This window comes from Lagopus muta, chromosome 10, assembly GCF_023343835.1.
Source record: "Lagopus muta isolate bLagMut1 chromosome 10, bLagMut1 primary, whole genome shotgun sequence".
In the NCBI taxonomy this organism is placed as follows: Eukaryota; Metazoa; Chordata; class Aves; order Galliformes; family Phasianidae; genus Lagopus; species Lagopus muta.
This window is the reverse complement of record NC_064442.1, coordinates 6,403,242-6,420,731: the sequence shown is the minus strand read 5'-3', so window position 1 is coordinate 6,420,731 and position 17,490 is coordinate 6,403,242. Positions and strand designations below refer to the sequence as shown.

The 17,490-nt window shown below is 46.6% G+C and overlaps 1 protein-coding gene across 10 annotated transcripts in view; it reads right to left on the bottom strand.

The window, feature by feature from the left end:
* Positions 1-902: 902 nt before the first annotated feature.
* Positions 903-17,490, bottom strand: part of AKAP13 (A-kinase anchoring protein 13) — a 195,681-nt gene continuing 179,093 nt past the window's right edge. For 9 of the 10 annotated variants that reach the window (XM_048956244.1, XM_048956245.1, XM_048956241.1 and 6 more), the window contains 11 exons: positions 16,148-16,224; positions 14,624-14,805; positions 14,457-14,539; positions 13,937-14,116; positions 13,150-13,314; positions 11,280-11,350; positions 10,729-10,773; positions 9,782-9,832; positions 8,833-9,282; positions 7,041-7,353; positions 903-6,232 (listed from right to left, as the gene is read on the bottom strand). In XM_048956244.1, the coding sequence (XP_048812201.1) occupies positions 6,183-6,232; positions 7,041-7,353; positions 8,833-9,282; positions 9,782-9,832; positions 10,729-10,773; positions 11,280-11,350; positions 13,150-13,314; positions 13,937-14,116; positions 14,457-14,539; positions 14,624-14,805; positions 16,148-16,224 (1,667 nt within the window). In that variant the 3' untranslated portion in view covers positions 903-6,182. The remainder of the gene's footprint in view (positions 6,233-7,040; positions 7,354-8,832; positions 9,283-9,781; positions 9,833-10,728; positions 10,774-11,279; positions 11,351-13,149; positions 13,315-13,936; positions 14,117-14,456; positions 14,540-14,623; positions 14,806-16,147; positions 16,225-17,490) is intronic. The other variant, XM_048956242.1, reaches the window with a different exon arrangement.

Below are 17,490 nucleotides of genomic sequence, written 5' to 3'. Positions count from 1 at the left end.
GGTGACTCCTGCCTGGTGCAGGGGCTTGTGCCTCCAGAGTACCCCATGCTCCTAAGGGGAGAGTCACCTTTAGGTGGGGGTTCTGGAGGCACCCAAAGCGTGGGGCTGAGGGGGGTTACAGGAGAAAGAACTCTTAAAATGCTTTGGTAAATAGGTGAGTGGGGATGAATGGGAATGCGAATAAAAGGAGGACTGTGATCAGGCTTGGAGGTACAGGAGAGCCCTTTCATCTCCCATCCCACGCCCTGGGAGCTGTCAGGCTCTGAGCTCCATGGCAGCAGGCACATCTGGGGCACAGACACCAGGCGGGTTTTATACACAGCACAAGCAACAGAGAAGTGATGTGGGGGGAAACGCAGCACGCTGCTGGGGTGTTGGAGGGGGGCTGGCATTTCCCAGTGCCTGGTAAGAACCAGCTCTTCTGGCCTACAGTGTTCCCTCCACAGTGTGAGGCAGCATCTCCAGTTCTCAGCCAAATGAGATAAAACACCCTGGGACCAGAGTTACCCAGGTTTTGACTGAGATAAGCTGTCATTTCAGTGGGTGACAAAAAATACAGGCCATAAGAGCACCTGCAACCACCACCTGCCAGTTATCTCAGTGCCAGGAGCCCGCCTGGGAGCTGAAGTGGTTGAGATAATGGCTGTGACACTTCATCTTCTTGTAAAAGGATGAAAAAGAGCGGGTGAAAGAGCTGAACATCACTACGACCCTTAAGCAGATTGTAAATCTTCAAAGAGGAGAAAAATAAAGAGTCCAAGGGATGCATGGTGGAACCCCGGTGATAACAGCCATGCAAACGTTCAATTACAGGTAGGGCTGCAGCTATCGCTTTGCCCCCCCATGCCACAAAGTCAACAACAGGAATACCAGAGGGGTGGGAAGAAATCAGGTAGGAAAACTCAGACTTAAAATCAAATTTATTTAGAGGAAAAATGACTTTACAAGAGGTTGATGCTGATAACTAAAAAGGAAGATAAATAAAAGCTCGTTACAAAACCTAATGGTTTCTGGCAAGTTACAGGAAAACTGAAGAATTTTACACAGTCAATAACCTGCTCACTTTTTACATAATTACAAATTAACATACAGCAATTAGGTTTTACCCTCTTTTTAAAAAAATTCCTTTTTTTTTAAACTTTTTTTTTTTAATTAATTTTTTAATGGGTTCAACATGAAAATGCAAAGCATATTTTTTATCTCTCTCTTTTTTTTTTAAAGAAACAAACCAAAGGCAGAGGTATATGGGGTTGCTGTAATACACCCCCTAACGCTCCGGGCATTACTCAAGTGCATTCCATATTAGTACAAGACAAACACCAGGCTAAACTTTAACCATAGGCGAACTGAACTGGATGTCAGATTATTTTTGTTTTGACTCACCGTTTAATATCGATAGAACAATAAAATACTTCAGAGCATGGAAATGATTGATACCTATAGACAGCTTAAATACATACAAAGCTCACGGCTGTAGGCCAAGCAGTGAACGTCATCCTGCCCCCCAACCCCCCAAGCGAAGGAAGCAGAATATATTTGGGCAAAGCATCAGTGTCAGTGAAATGCTTGTGGAAGGAAAGGCATTGAGCCCCAAAATGCAGGTGGGCCGGGAGCTGACGCTGTGCTTCCCGTGCCCCAGGAGCCAGAGGTGCGTCCAGTTCAGCTCACCTATCTTTAAAACTTAGCTGCATCGTCGGATCAAGAACTCATCGCTGATTGCTGCCCCTTCTGACAAGCGACGCAAGAGTTAGGAGCAGTAGGGGAGGGTTGGTTTTTTTTCTCTTTAAAAGGGTGCCTTAAATTATGTTGAATTCCCAAACCTGACCAGCAGGCAGAATAACTTCCAGAGTTCTGGTTAACAAGGAATGTTTTGTTGGATTTGAGCAGATGCTCTCTCCTGTGCCCCCTGCCCATTCCTCCCTTGTGTCAGACACCCTACACAGCTTCCTTGGCATTTGGCACCTGATGAACCTCTCCTGACCCGGTGGCAATGGGAAGGGCTGGGTTCGGGCGTTTTGCTAACAGCTTTGAGATATCCTCATGCAGCAAGGAAGGTGCAAAGACTTCAGGCTCTACAGATGCTCTTCCCTGTGTACAAACCCGCTCAAGCTCATGGCATTGCTTCTCAGCAGTGGTCAAACTCCAAGAGGAGGAGGAGGAGGAGGAGGAGGAGGATGGTGGTAGCGTGAGGTCATACAGGGTGACACAGCCAGGCCATCAGAAGCCAACTGCTCCACTCCTGATGCCTGCTCCTAAGTGCCATGGTGTGAGGCCAGGGGGGCTCCATGAGCAAATGGCTGCTGGGCTCTCCCGTGGGGAAAGGGCTCACCCTGCCTGTGGTGGGACCGTAGTCACATTCACATCCACTTTGGTCTAATAATGATACAAAATGCTTGGCCCTTTGTCCCCCCCCCCCAAAACAAGGGCAGGCCGGTGCTGGTAACACTGCTGTGCAGCTTGGGTTGTGCTGGGCATGCCGAGGGGAAAGCAATTACACAGCTGATTGTCTCCACTTAACCAAACTGAAAAGTGACACGACCAGTTCCATTTAAAGTGCTTTAAGGCATCACACTGAGAGAAAGTCACATGCTGAGATGATCACATCATTTAAGAGAAACTAAGGCAAACCCCACACACCTGCACCAAGTCCTACGCCTACAGCTGCTCCCTGCTCCCAGAGTCTCCTGGTGCTCCCAGCTGATAATGACCACCTTTGTACTTCATGTGAGACAGTGCCAGAACTGTTCTATGCCCCAGGAATGCCTCATGGGATGAGGAGGTTTGGCTCTCTGAGTGGGATCGAGGCTCTGGGAACCAGACCTGGCATCAGGTTGGGTTGGAGGAAAGACACCTCAGCACCTGCAGGATGGGTGCCAGGCCTGGATCTGAAGCAAACATGATTTTAAGGTTGGGAAAAGGTGCTGTAAAACTGGGACTGTAGTCTAGCAGACAACATTAAGCAACCTGCAGGGATCAGAGCAGGAATCAGACTCTGAGAACCTACGCCAGGCATTTCCAAAGAAAACCTGAGTGGGAAAAAAACAAAAGGCTGAAGAGGTAAAAACAAGTCCTCACCTTCCGATAGGTAACAGAAGGAAGAAGCTGTGTGGGAGTAAAGGCTTCAATCCAAATAAAGTGAGTCATGTAGCAATGTACATCCTCCAGTGACAAAGCTCTGCCCGCTGCGATGTCAGACACAAACAGCTTTGATGTGCAGTATTTCCCTTCAGGATAGTTCTGATTCAAACCCACAGCATCTTTGACAAATGGGCCTTTAGAGATCATGAAGCAAACACTATTTTCTGCGAGGGCCCTGGGTGCTCATTTTGGGTTGCACAGGTCAGAAGAGGGACTGAAACCAGGCAGACTCAGCCCTGCTGCTCTGGGTCTCCCTACTGAGGCCCTTCTCAGAGCTACAGGACACTTCCCTGCTTTGTGACTTCAAGCACTGCTGGGGAAAAGACACAGGGATGAGAAGAAAAGCTCAGACTGGCAAAGGCCATTACAGACTCGAGGGAATGCTCAGAAACATCGAGGACCCGATCTCTGTTTATACAACACTAAATGAGCCAGGCACTGCTTTGGTTTCCAAAAACTTCAGCTTGGCACATGTGTTTTCCCAGCCATGCAAACAGTGGGGCAGAAGCTAACCTGCTCTGTGGGTGCTTTTCTTGTTGAGAAGACAACACCAACACTTCCAGCCAAGAGGAGCTGCCCAGATCCACCCAGGCCCTCACAGCACTGCAGGACCCTGTGGTGTTTTGCTCTCCCTTTGCCTCCGAGAAGCATGAGAAAACCCAAGGAAAATATTTAACCCAAGAAGAGAGCAGACAGGACTCTTGTCTGAAGTCACCAATTCTCTTCCCAGACTTTTCTGGCCTGAAGATGCTCTGCCTTACAGAAAGCTCTCAATTGAAATCACGCAGCTGTGGGCACAGCACTGCCCACCCCCCCAGTTGGGTAGGAACCAGGGAATCAGAACGTTGGGTTTACCAATCTTTTGGTAAGAAAATAAAAACAAAACGGGGGGCAAAAAAAAAAAAAAAAAAAAAAAGGGAAGAAAAAAACCAAACCACCCCCAAATCCCCAAACAAAAGCAAAATAAAAAAATAAAACCAAGTAAACTTCTTTAAGAAAAAAAAAACCTCTTTCAAATAAACAGAAAGATAAATAATTTTGCAAGCCCTGCTTGCAATTAAGAATGAGCACCAAATAACATTAAAAAAAAGGAAAATAAAAATAAAATCTCAACCCTTTTCCTTTCTTCCTTTTTTTTTTTTTTTTTTTTTTTTTAATTTTATCTCAGCAGTTCAGAGAGCTTCAATAGCAAGCAGGTGGTTCTTAGGGCTCCTGCACAGACCTTCAGAGCATCCCCCTCACCTGCAGCGCTGCCGATCTGCATCAGCACCCAACTCTGAAAACTGCTGTGTGTTCCTAGCTTGGGAGAAGCTAAATCAAACAACAGTGCAACTAAAGAACTGTGGTGTTGTGTGGTTTTGTTTTTTTTTCATTAAAGCAAAACTGGCAGGAAAGGAAATGCACTCAGCAGCTTCCAACTCGGAGCAAACCCTTGAGTTATTTTGGAGCTTGATAATGTCCTATCACTGTTCACAGATCCACTCGGCCAATTGATCTCAGAGGGTTTGGAACAATCGTGCAAGGAACAGAAGTGGCTTGCTGCATTGCTCTTCCCTGCTGTACTCCACAGCTGTATAAACACCTCACTGTCGGCACGTGCTTCTTTAGAGGCAGACTTGGCAGTGCTAGGTGAACAACTGAGCTTGATGATGCTAGAGGTCTTTTCCAGCTGAAATGACTATGATACTGCATCGAGAGCTGTCCTCAAACCTTCCCCTTCTGCTGAGGGTGACACAGATGTGCTCACACAGCAAAGGACGTGCACCTGGCATGCCAGCTTTTGGATCTGCTGCACAGTGGTTTTGTCCATGTGAATACATTTTTCTGCCCAGAAACAAGAGCACAATGCTGCAGAGGCATGGGTCTGAAGAGCTGCCTCCTCAGAGTTCTCTCTGCTCTGACCTATCTCACCAATGTGCTCTGAAACTGCTGGTGTTCTGCCTTAGAAACAAGCTGGAGAAGCTGACAAAGTCCAGAGGAAGAGAAGCCTAGCAATAACATAAAGAGTGGAGGAAAGAAAGCACAAATAACAGAACCAAGGTCCCTCAAAGCAGATTTCCAGCCACCTTTCCCATAAGCCATCAGGCTTGCCTGAAGGGATGTCAAACAACTGGAGAAATAGATCCTGGCAATACAAATCTTTATGGGAAGGAGTGAGCTGTAGCTCCAAGAGAGTGCTTAAAAAAAAGCTGCTTAGCGTTCTTCCTACTTGATGACCTTCTGTCCTGGCTTCCTAGGGTTGCCTTCCAAACCTCCCAGTTTCAATTTTCTGCATCACTTTAAATATACTCCAAGTTCTGCTTGATTCTGGAAACAGTTTGACATGTAACTCCTCTGCCCCCCATAAATCTCTTTGGAGAGCTTCAATTTTATTTGTTTCCTGATTTTTTTTCTTTTGAACACCATTACTCTTCCCCAGTGTGCAGTGCCTTGCTGAAAGCCAGCACCCACACCATGAGCACCAAGGGGCGTGCGGGTCAGTGGCGTTACAGCTGGGGCAGTAGGACAAGATATTTGATGTCCGAATGCTCCCTGAAAGGCATCACCTATCCCCACGGGCCGAGCTAAGCTTGGCTGTACAGACCTAAGCATATCCCAGAGGATACATAGATACAGAGATGGGTATGTACAGTATATCTATATATGCCAGTGTGTACGCACCATTTGTAGAGTCCTAATCTTTTTCTGAATGCTTGGTTTTGGTTACCTTCCCCAGAAAAGGGGAACATGAAGGCACAGACCCCTTAAGGCTATGTTCTCTCATCCCTTAGCAGTACCACAGACTGCAAACATCCGTCCCAACCGACCTGAATCCAGGTTTGCACAGGGAGATGGTACCACTTGCTGTGTGGGAAGCCTCTGCGGTGACAACTCACGCAAACCCAAGGAAAGAAGCTCTTTCCCACCACTTTATAAACTTGCAGAATGCTTTAATGAAAACCTCCAGATGCTTGTCAGGTGCAGGCACCAGCACTGTGCTGTGGGTCGGGCAGGGAGATGTCCGCTGTATGAAAGCTGAGAGTGACCGACGGAGCCGTCCCCACTCAGCAGAAGATCTCCTCACCCTCTGGAGGTGCTTCTGATGAATGAGAATCTGAGGAGAAAAGAAACAAGTGGGAATCACTACGGGGATACAGCAATATAGCAAGCAGAGCGGGACTCCCTTCAGATACGTGGAAACCCTGTTTCTCCGCCCAATCCTCTGGGGACCTTGAAAGATGTTGAGTTCCCAGTGAGCTACAGGAAATTACAGCCATTGGGAAAACTGCTGAATTTCCTGGACATGAGCTGGAAAACATGAATGAATTAAGATGTATCAGCTGGTCACCTGAAAGCCTGACATCAACTTGTGTATGGGCAAGAGTCTGAAGTGCAGAACAGAGTGCTATGGGGATGAAACACTGGGGGGGGGAGGGAGTAAAAAAAAAAGCCACATTTAGTTTTTAGATCAATAGACAAGGCAGACCAGCTTGGGGAAAAGGAGAGTGCATGGGAAGGGTTGGAGGCATTGCTTACAAACTAGAACAGAACTATAAATGTCAGCAGTGCTGCCGGAGGGTCTCGAGGCAGACCGGAAGATTCCACGCAGGCTCTGAAAGCATGAAACCATCCCTCCTGAGGCAGAGCAAGCTGAAAAACACAGAGAGAAGCCAGCTTGTGGAAGCTGCTCAGAATAGGACATGGAAGGGAAGGAGAAGAGAGGCAACATGTCCCTCTGACAACCCCAGCGGCTGTAGAGGAGGTCACTTGAAGCTGGAAAATTTCACTCGTCAGACCTGATCTTCTCTGTCCTTCTGTTACCATCTCCGTTCAAGGCCAAATAGCTTCCACAGGTTCACTGGCTGAAAGGGAATTCCAGCTTATTGACCCTAAAGACACATCTGCGACCTCCTGACACTCACCAGATTCCTGGGAGCGATGTCCCCTGCCCTTCTTCTTCTTTTCCTTCTTTTCCTTTGGTTTGGATAAACTGAAGAGGCGAGTAGGCATCTGGGGCTGTTCCTCAGCTGCCTTGTTAGTCAGGTTTGTTGTGCTAAGCAAATGGGAAGTGCTTTTCTCTTTGTGTGTCCTTGAAAGATTGTTCCTTTTGGGGGAGACAGACAGTTCTGCATCAGAGTGCCCTTGCTTAGGAAATGAGGGGCTCTTCTGCACGGAGGTGCCTTCGAGGCTGGACTGGGAGCAAACCCTGGCAAGTTTCTCATGTCGATTTGACACCTATAAAAGTAAAGAAACAAGTTTCACTAGTGCACAGAAGAGGGTAGCGGAGAATGTGGAGAGAGAAAAGATGTTTCCAAGACCACTCACAGAGACCACCACTCATTCAGCAGCTACAAAGCACAGCCATGCAGGCAAAGCCCTTTCTGTGTAAGACAGGCGACGCATACAGAGTACCGCTCCAGTATCTTTTACTCCCACATGTAAAATCAACAAACCAAGGGCAAACATTCTCTAAGATCTCGATACCACGACTCACCCAGAGCTGTTAGTGCACACAGACAGTGGCAGCAGGCCAAGAGGAGCGTGCCTCTCCGGGCAGCATGCAGCACCGGCCAGGCATGTGGCAAAGGAAGCCTTCCCAAGAGAAAGATGAAAGCAAAACATTTCCCTGATTTTTCTTAACGTCTGTCTCAGGGTATAATTGAGCCCTTGCATTCAAAGGGAAGATCAAAACAACAGCTCAACAAAGCCTCGCCGAGCCCTCTATTAATAGCTCTGAACTGTCAGTGAGATGCCTGCATGAGAAGGAGCTTCCTTCCCTTGATCCTGAGCCCTCAGTTACTTTACCTCTCAGCCTCTCCCATAGCACCCGTGCCCCACGGATGCTGAGGAAGCTGTGCTGTGTGCTCCTGGCCTGACCAGGGCTGGGCTGGGAAGGAGCAAGCACTCCTTGGGTGATTTGCTTTACAGAGTTTACTGCTGAGCTCCGCAATTAGTCCATTCAGGCACCCAAAATAATTTCAGTTCCGCAATCCAGCATTTACAAGCTAATTTTGTTACAGCTCTAAGCAAACTGCATTCAAAATCAGGGAGTTATAAACAAACAAACGTTCAACATCTGGCTTAAGGTTCAAACTCAGCCCATGTTTTGCAAACTGATGCATGCTCTCCCCAGCATGCTACAAAATGCACAGCACAGAACAAGATCTGTGCTTTTTAGCTCTGGACAGTCCTACACCAGAAGCTTCTCACACCAGTGCAAGTGCCCTTTGGACCACGTCTGGACTGCAGATGTCTGGCCTCTTTAGGACAGGGACAACACTTGTCTCTGCTAGATAATGCTTGTGGAGGCAGACTTAAGCCCACAGTCTGCAAACAGAAAGACATTCACAGGGCCACTCTATGTCAAAGTAAGCAGCAATATTTGGGCTGTTCCTGAGATCAAATCCTCAGCTGCCTCAATGCGCCACAAAGCTAAACCCATGTGGAGTGAATGTGGAAGGCAACACTTCAGACATTCCAGTACATCCTCCCCACATGCCTCTGCCAAACAGAGGCACAAGGAAGCAGGAAGAGCTCAGCAGCAATGCTTCAATGGCTTCTGAGGTGTAAGGAAAGAGCCAGCTTTAAGCTCAGGCCCTGCATACCCCGGGCTGGGCTAAAGCCAGGCAGTTGGTGCCTCAGGGCAGGCAGCTGACTGGGAGCTCCCAGCAGAGCACAGCTCATTGTGAGAGCCTGCCTGCTGCCAGCATTTACCTGGTTGTCATCATGCTCCAACCACATTTGAGGTTGTCGCTCCATGTCCTTCTTGAGTTGCTCCCACTCCTTATCCAGCTGCTTCTGCTTACTGAGAAGTTTCTCCATTTCAAGCTGGTAGGAGGCTTTCAACTGTCGCAGCTCATCCCGCCTGCACTCCAGCTCCTGCCACCCTTTCTGGATCTCCTCCTCCCTCTTGGCCAGTTGGATTTCCAGCTCCGCCAGCTTCTTCTCCCGTGCTTCACACTCCTTCTCTGCCCTCTTCTTCTCCTCCTGGTGCTGAGCCTGTTGCTTCTTCAGGTTGGCAAGTTCCTGGCGCTGCTTCTCCAGGTTGCGCTGCTTCTCCTGCTCCAGCAGCGAGGCTGGGCGGAAGAAGCCTCGGGACAGGGCCCTCTCACTCAAGGCCAGCTTCTGGCCCTCGATGTAGGTGTCCTGCTGTAGGACAACACCCTGGGAGGGAAGGAGGGAGACATCACTGCAGGGCCCACTCCAGGAGGAGCAGCTCCACATCTGAGCAATCAGGGCACCACCAAACTGCAACTTTTTCTACCATGTTTAGCATTCAGCTGAGGATGCCGTAGTGGCAGCTCTGCTGGTCGAGGTCTAAACATCCACCTGCAGCTTCCCAAATGGAAGCAGCGTGCCAGGCAGCAGCTGATTACTGTTGCTGTGCTGAGAGGCTGAACACAAATCTGCTGCAGGGTATTGGGCCATGCAGGAGTGGGGAAGAGGAAGGGCTTCTGGACTGTGTCCAGGCCTAGGGCACACAACACAAGAAAGGTGTGGAGCTGCCAGAGCGGGTTTAGAAGAAGCCATGAAGATGCTCAGAGGGTTGGAGCAGACTGAAGGAGCTGGTCTTGTTCAGCCTAGAGAGGAGAAGGCTCCTGGGTGAGCTCATTCCATGGTTTGGGCAAGCAGCGTATGGAACCAGAATGAGAGGGCAACATACCTGCAGAGCATTGAGCAGCTTACAGAGGCTGGTAACACTTTGAAGGACCTGCTGCAAGAAAACAAAAACACTGTTATTAGACATCACATGGTGCTAGGGAACTAATAAAGCAACTTCCTTTTCCACTGTGACCCACTGGTGAGTCCAACCCGCATGGCTGCCCCTCTATACCTTCTGTTTTTCTCACTCATCACCTGCAACAGTTCTATCATTCCCTGGTACACAGCCCTCTTTCACCCTGGCAGACCCACACAAATCCTCTTGTTGTTTTACAGGGAAACTGTAGCGCAGCAGACACAGAAATATAGCAAGTACACTAAGGAAGGATCCCAGAAAACAGGTACATGCAAACACTTGGTGCACTGCCACGTAGCCAAGAGCAAGACACTCTGGAGTAATGCTCTAGCCCAAAACATATGTTTAGCCCAGCTAAAAAATTCTCTGAATCTCATTTATCCACCTATTGAAGAAGAAAAAAAACACAGAATAAGAGGAAAACACAGTGGTGTTTGCAATATTGGTGCTATAGCCAGTGTTAAGAGAACAGCTTCTCATTCTGACTTTAATGCTAATTGGAGTTATGAATGTGTATCAAAGGAAGAATAGAAATCTAATTGCCCCAAATCACTGCACCTGCAACATAAAATTAAACTCCCTCTGTCTGCAGATGCACAATAAATACAGTCCTGCACATCCTAGTGGTAATTAACCCCTGATGCCTATAATCAGCACATATCATCCCGCTGGCAAGCAGATGACAATTAGCAAATTCCCTGTCTGAACATCCAAGGTTAAACAAATAAACGACACACTGGGTTCAGCTGAATGTATTTAAAAGTCCACGTGTGCTCCAGCTAAAGTAATGTCTTTTCTTTTACATTATCACCTATTGAGACAAATTCACTTATCACTTAAACGAAGAAAACAGCAACAGAATCGATTCTTACCTCGCTGTTCCTTTTCAGTATGAACATCAGGTTAGCATTTCCAGCCTGTGAAAAGATCCCACTTAATATGAGGACAAATGAGAAATCGTAACAAACGTGTTGTGAAGCTGAACTAACGACAGATGCATTAACCCCCCTCCCCTCCACGTTCGATTCTGGGACGATTCATGTATGTTTTCAGGTGAGTTAGAATGGCATCAAATCACACATTAATTAGGTATCATTTGGAGTTATGTGATGAATCGATCCCCAGGAAGAATAGGTGCAAGGCTCCGTGTGACCCTGTCATTTCAATAATGATGCAAAATTAAACACACACTCCAGCTGTTCTGCAGACAGATGGCACAGCCTCTGCCACAAAGGAATACCATTGATTTTAAATGCTTCTCAAGTCAGGATTTTAACTGCAGCGGTGTTTTGGACTCCATACTTCCAATTTGATTTTATATTATTAGGATACAGCTCCTTGCCAACAAATTCAGGCCTTTTTCAAGACTTGAATTGTCCTCTTCTTGAACTCAGAGCAGCCCCATAGATAAATCGTGCGATACCTTCTTTAAAACACCATCTGACTCTGTTCTCCGTAGGTCCTGAGCATCATCGCCTTCATCCTTCGCTCCACCTAAAGCAAGAAGCCAGCATTGACACTGGTTATTCAACGTTTTAAGCCACAGATGAACTTGCCAGTATCTGAGATTTCATACAGACAGCTGGGATGTATCACAAGAAGGGCCACAGAGCTCTCTGCACTTCAACCAGATGTGTTTGCTTCCTTCATGCACTCATTGTGTGAATTCAGACAAAGGCTGACTTTGGTTTCAAACAATGTTCTGATAAATTCAACATACACCTTTCCCTTGTGCTCTGTCTAGCCCCCAAAGTGCTTTCTGCAAAAAAAAAACCACCAAAAAAACCCACCCACATTTACATTTACATTTACATTTGCTAACAAGTCATGAGGCAGAACAAAAGCAGATGGAGAAAAATAGCAATATCATCTCAGAGTGTATTATTGCAGGCACAGTTTCAGTGCCTCTCTGTCCAAATGTAATTTACAGCTGGGTTGAACTGCTGTGCAATACTGCTGTGTGATTTTATGTTAACAATTCCTCAGTAGTCTTCGTCATCAGAAACCTCTATCTTCAAAGGGATACTGGACATCTCTGTCTAGCTTCTCCCTGCATGGCTCCCACCACTGCTCCCAAGCACTGAACTGACTCATGGGGCCAGGAGGGCTGCAGCCATCACAGACCCATTTTCTCACTACCCTTCTGAGGCAGACTTTGCTACTTAAGACTAACCCTCACCCTCCTAACAGACCTTTTTTTTTGCTGCAACTCATCGTGGGACCTTCCACAGCTGAATAAACAGGCCATGCTTTATTTTCCTAACATCTCCCAAGATCCTCTAACTATTGAACTACAATCTAATTCAAAAGATGGTGTTTCTAGGGGAAAAAATATTTTAAAAAATCACACATCAAACAAAAAACAAGCAATAGAAAGCAAGGAGGGGGGAGAGTGCTGGGCAATGAACAGCCTGAGGTTGTGCCATTCATTCATCACTACAACAGAAAGAGGCCCAGCCCCGAACAACCAACCCCCTCCAGCCCTCAGCATGAATATATTTGTCACGATGATGACAAGGCCTGTTGAGAGCTTTGCAGCTTTCCAATAGCCGGGAAAAGCTCTACATAGTTCTCATGTCTGACTGTCTGCAGCTAACACTGCTCCTTTAATGCAGAAGGTCAGACGGGGTCCAACATCCCAACGCTGAGACAGACACTAGCGCAGCAAAACTGGCTGTACTGGGAGCATGAGAGAGACCACAGAGAAAGGAATTTGAGGACAGGGAAGTTTCTGATGACTGGGGGAAAGAAAGAGAGCATTGGGAAGATGCCAACTCCGCAGTCAAAATGAATATTCAGTCATTTGCTTGAGAGAGATTAAATTGCAGGAATAACACACGCAGTTGTGTGTGGAAATCAAATGCACAGGGAGCACAGACAGAGGAAGGTGCTTGGCACAGCAGTGCCATCATCATTTGCAAAGGCAACAGCACTGGTCTCCTGCTGGAAGGCAACTGAAGGATGAAGAACAGAACTGCAGGCAGAAGAACACGAAGAAGGTACTTTTAATGAAGCCAAATGTTTGTGTGTAGCACATAAGTAAAGCAGGAAAGATGATTTAGAGAGAAAATAGAGACGGGAGCGAAGAGTTCAATCCTCACATAGCCACAAGTTCTCAGCTACTATTTCACCTGTACCTTTTTTCCTAATTTGATATTTAATCTACCTACTAGCATTGCAGAAGAGTAGAGTAATCTAAACAGACCATCTGCTCAAGTCCTTTAGAAGGAACAGGACAGGATGACATGAAATATCATTAACAAATGCTGCTATGGGAGCACGTCACTACTTACCCTTGGAGGCATTCATCTGGTGACTGTCGAATCCTCCAAAAGTTTCTGCCCTTTTAGGAAGAGAGATGGGGCCAACTCCTCCCTCTTCGTCAATGGCAGCACTGCTGAGTTGCTGCATAAGGGTGCTGCCCAGGTTCCTGTTCACCAGCTCTTGCAGCAGTTCCACTGGGAAGATAAAATCAGCAATCTGTCTGTTACAGACCACCTCAGGCTTCTGAGCTATTTCCACCTCTATCTTCATGTGTTTCTCTATACTAATAAAAGAAATGTTTCTACAGTGACACAACAATATGTGTCTCCCTTGCAAAAACTCACAACAGCATTTAATAATTTTCACTCTTTCCAAAAAACAGACTGAAAAGTTGTGTGAGTTTTCATTCAACCTCACATTTGCCAGCAGATCGCTTGCTCCTTGCAGACACCCTGAATACCTGCAGGAATTGGAGTCCCCCCAAACCTTGCTGAGTCCAAGGCACGGTGAAAGACAGCATGGTCTGTATTTCAGACAAGGATGAAATCTTGGGCTGTCCCTGACCTCAGATTCAACACAGGGCTGTTCTCTGTGCTGAGACTTCTTTTGTGCCTTCTTTCAACAGCCATCAATATCTGCTTCCTTTCCTGATCCTCAGTATCTGTCCCTGACACACCATGAGTAGCAGTATCTGTTTATCTATGCTGTTATTCATTCACTGGGAACAAATAGGCTGCCCCTGTAAACACCGTGCTTGAGAACCAAGGGATCCACTGAAGGTGAGAGCGCTGTTTAGTGCCACGCTGACTTGCTCACCTTCGTTTATTGCAGTTTTCATAATGGCTTCTCCTTTTGGTGCTTCTTCAGTGTTGGCTCTGAAGAGCAGTCTGGAACTCGGCATGTCCTCTTGCATAGAGGAGTCTGCCAGGTCACTGAAGATTTTGGCCTTTTCCTCCAGCAAGAGGAGGATCTGTCTATCCTTCTGCTGAAGTTGTTCTGTGGGGGTGAGCAGAAAACAGGAATGAAGATTGAAAACAAAAGCTTTGGGAAGGAAGGAGAGCTATTCCTGAGATACTGGCCCCATCTAGTGGAACGCAGTGACACAGCTCTGCCCCTTGCAATCTTGCACAGCAACTGCATGCAGCAGGCACAAAGCACTGAGCTGTAAACAAGGTGAGGTGCAAACAAGGACTGCAACCATTTGCTGGATGCAGGACCCCCATTCCCCTGAAAAACTTCAACTGTGCACATGGGAAAGGACCAACAAAACCCACTGCAACAATTGCTGTAAACTCCTGAAAACTTTTTTCAAGCTCTGCCCTTGGCAGTTCCTTACCTTTCAGCGCTCTGATTCTTGTGTCTGACAATTTCTTTTCAAATTCAGACTCACAAGGGACTCCTTCATCCTCATCCTTATCCCTGAATGAAAGAGACACATCTCAGTAACCATCAGAACGTGATCATGTGCATCACTCACCCTTCCAGAGCAGCTTGGTAGCTTACATGGTACTTATTGTGTCTTGAATGATCTGCATCCAGCCGTTCCGCTCTTCTTTGGAGCTGGCATGCACTTCCACCATTTCGGGATCTTTCACACCCATGCTGATCAGGAACAAACCCTTCTCTTCATGAGCCACTTCCCGTACGATGAGCTTCTTCAGAGAGATCACCGTGGATTTCTGGTCCTTCAGTTGGAAAGAAACGGGTGAGGAGGGGCCAAATTACCTCACAACGAACTAACATTCTAAACGGCCCACTACCAGTGCAACCAACACACTCAGGCAGTATTTAAAAAATAAATGTTTTTTGAAGCTGTTGGCTAATTAAAATAAGTATTTTGCTGGGGTCACAAAACAAGAGGAGGGTTTGCTTTCTTCCATTATTCCTGTAGGAAGACCAATTTCACTTCGGTCCATTTCAACAAGGAATTAATTTAAAACAGTTTGGGGTTTTGAAAACTACCATATTTTTGCTCTATCCCCAGAAGACCTTTGATCTCATCTCCTCCTGCCCACACTCTTGAATCTGTCATTAATATTACAGCCCCTTAAATGCAGTGAAGCTTGCTAGCAGCTGCTTCACACATATTACCTTCACAGTCTCACCCTAGGATAGAATAACACCTTATTTTCACATCTCACAAAAACCTGCCTGTTCTCAGAAGCTCACAGTGGACTCCTGCGATGGACAAGACTTGTAGATAAGAGGGTGCTCACTGTGTGCTATAGTCTCTGTGTAAACAGCCTGCCTGGGTTAAAATATCCCATTGCTGCTGTGTGGGTGCCTTTGTGCACTTTCCAGGATGCTACACTTGGGTGACTTGGCAGGAATCACTAGCAGCACTTCTGTGCAAATCAGCTCCTTCTGTGTAGAGCCCCAGTGGAACTGGAATAACAGATTATCAACTTCCAAAATATTTCAAGGGCCAAAAGGACACGAGGCTCAGCCACTCTAAACTGTGTCTGCAAGGTACAGTCTTAACAGACCTAGTTAGCTCCCAGACTACCTCCTTCTGTAAAGATCAGCGTGTCTCAACCTTTAGGAGACTGCATTCAAGAGCAACAGTTTTGGTTTGGTGCATAACAACTGCATTCTTCTGACATTTATCTGTATGCTGCTCTGCTGAATTTACTGCAGTGGTGTTCCCTACCCTATCATAGCATTTCATAATATATGAGAACACCATCTTCTGCTAAGGTTTGTTTTTACAACGTTTGCCTTATCCCATTACTCCCCTTCCCCCCAGCTCATGGCTTCAGCTTGCACAAAATGAAAAGGAGAACGTGTGTGGAGTGGCGGGAGGATTTTAAAGGCCAATTATCAGCAGTGCCAAGGCACTGCAGAAATCACCAGGGGGAGGTGTGGAACAATGACATGTTTTCCAATTGAAAAAACAGAGCTTGCCCAACAAACAGAAATGTTCTAAGCAGGAAAATGAAGTTGTTTAGCAGGCAGCTGCTGTGCATAACACACGCCAAGGGAGCCTCACACAGAAAAGCAAAGGAGAAGAAAAGATTGAAACCTTACCAGTGAGGCAAAGACATATTTCTGGTCCTTCTCCTGAAGGAATACGAGCATGTCAGAGAGGAGAATAGCCTGGACTTCTGCAAAAGGAAAAATAAACAAATAGGTGCTGAATAACCACGCAGCACACTCCTAAGCAGTTTTATCTTTTAATAACACTGGTGAAGCACAAGGGCTGGTCTGGGATCAACTCCTGGTTAGATGCTGGAAGGGCCATGTAGTGCAGAGCTGCCCTGGGAACACCCCTGGGTGGGAGGGCTGCTTTCCAGCCACGAATTGCCCACAGGTAGGACATGGCATAGCAGCAAGAACTGGAGACACAGAACAGAATTGTTTTCTCAAGCAATCAATATTTCAGCCCACGAGCAAAGTATCGGCACAGGAAGTTGGGGGTTTTATGTCTTTTTCAAAGAGTAGTTTGGGGAGTGCAAATTATTGTGCAACAGCAACATTTGTCAGCTGCAGTTTCTTTCCAGGAAACAGTGAGTTCAGGAGCCACCACTAGCGCTGCTCACAGACAAATAAAACCCCGGCTAACTCTGAGGGGAGCTAACAGAGCCCAGCTTGAGATGCAGGACCTTTATTTCTTGGGAGAAGGAAGCACAGCATCAAGCAATTGAGAGGATTTTAAATCAGAATACAGACATTTCCCAAAGTACATATACAGCCTTCCAAGTCTCCTAATGACATAGCATAAAGCTGCACAGTAAGTACCAAGTATAATACCCCACCCATATCCCTCAGTACAAAGAGTTTTTGTACTATGTACTTGGGAAATCTTGTGACAGACAGGAAGCAAACCAAAAAGTGAAATCATCCCACGGTAATTCCTTCCATTCTGCTTTAGGCAGACAGGATCTGTTTGGGATAAAAGAACCACCAAATTTCAATCAAAGCTGCAAAATGAACTCAAAGCCCTAGGAGGTCTGCAGGAATCAGCATCAGACTCCATTCTTCCCTATCACCATATGTTCTGTGCACTCTGCAAGAGGGGAAATGCTGAAAAAAAGCAAGAAAAAGTTCTTCCCAGATTTCTCTCTGTTCCATCTAAAGTACCACAAAATAGCCAAAGGATCAGAACCAGCTGCTCACCTACTGGGATCTATAGGACCTGCTTTTGCTGGGAACTTGCCCTATAGAAGTAGGCATTTCTGTGACTTACAAATACAAATGCAGCCTGTGCTTATCACAGTATTTCACAACAGCAGCATAACTTGCTTGATCCACCTTATGAAGTCATTAATAAATTTGGGAGCTTGGAAAACAAACATAAACTTCCTGTTTCCAAAACGTCAAAATCAATCATGCCCGATTTGAAATTGCTGTCAAAGGCTCTCAGAGCAGAA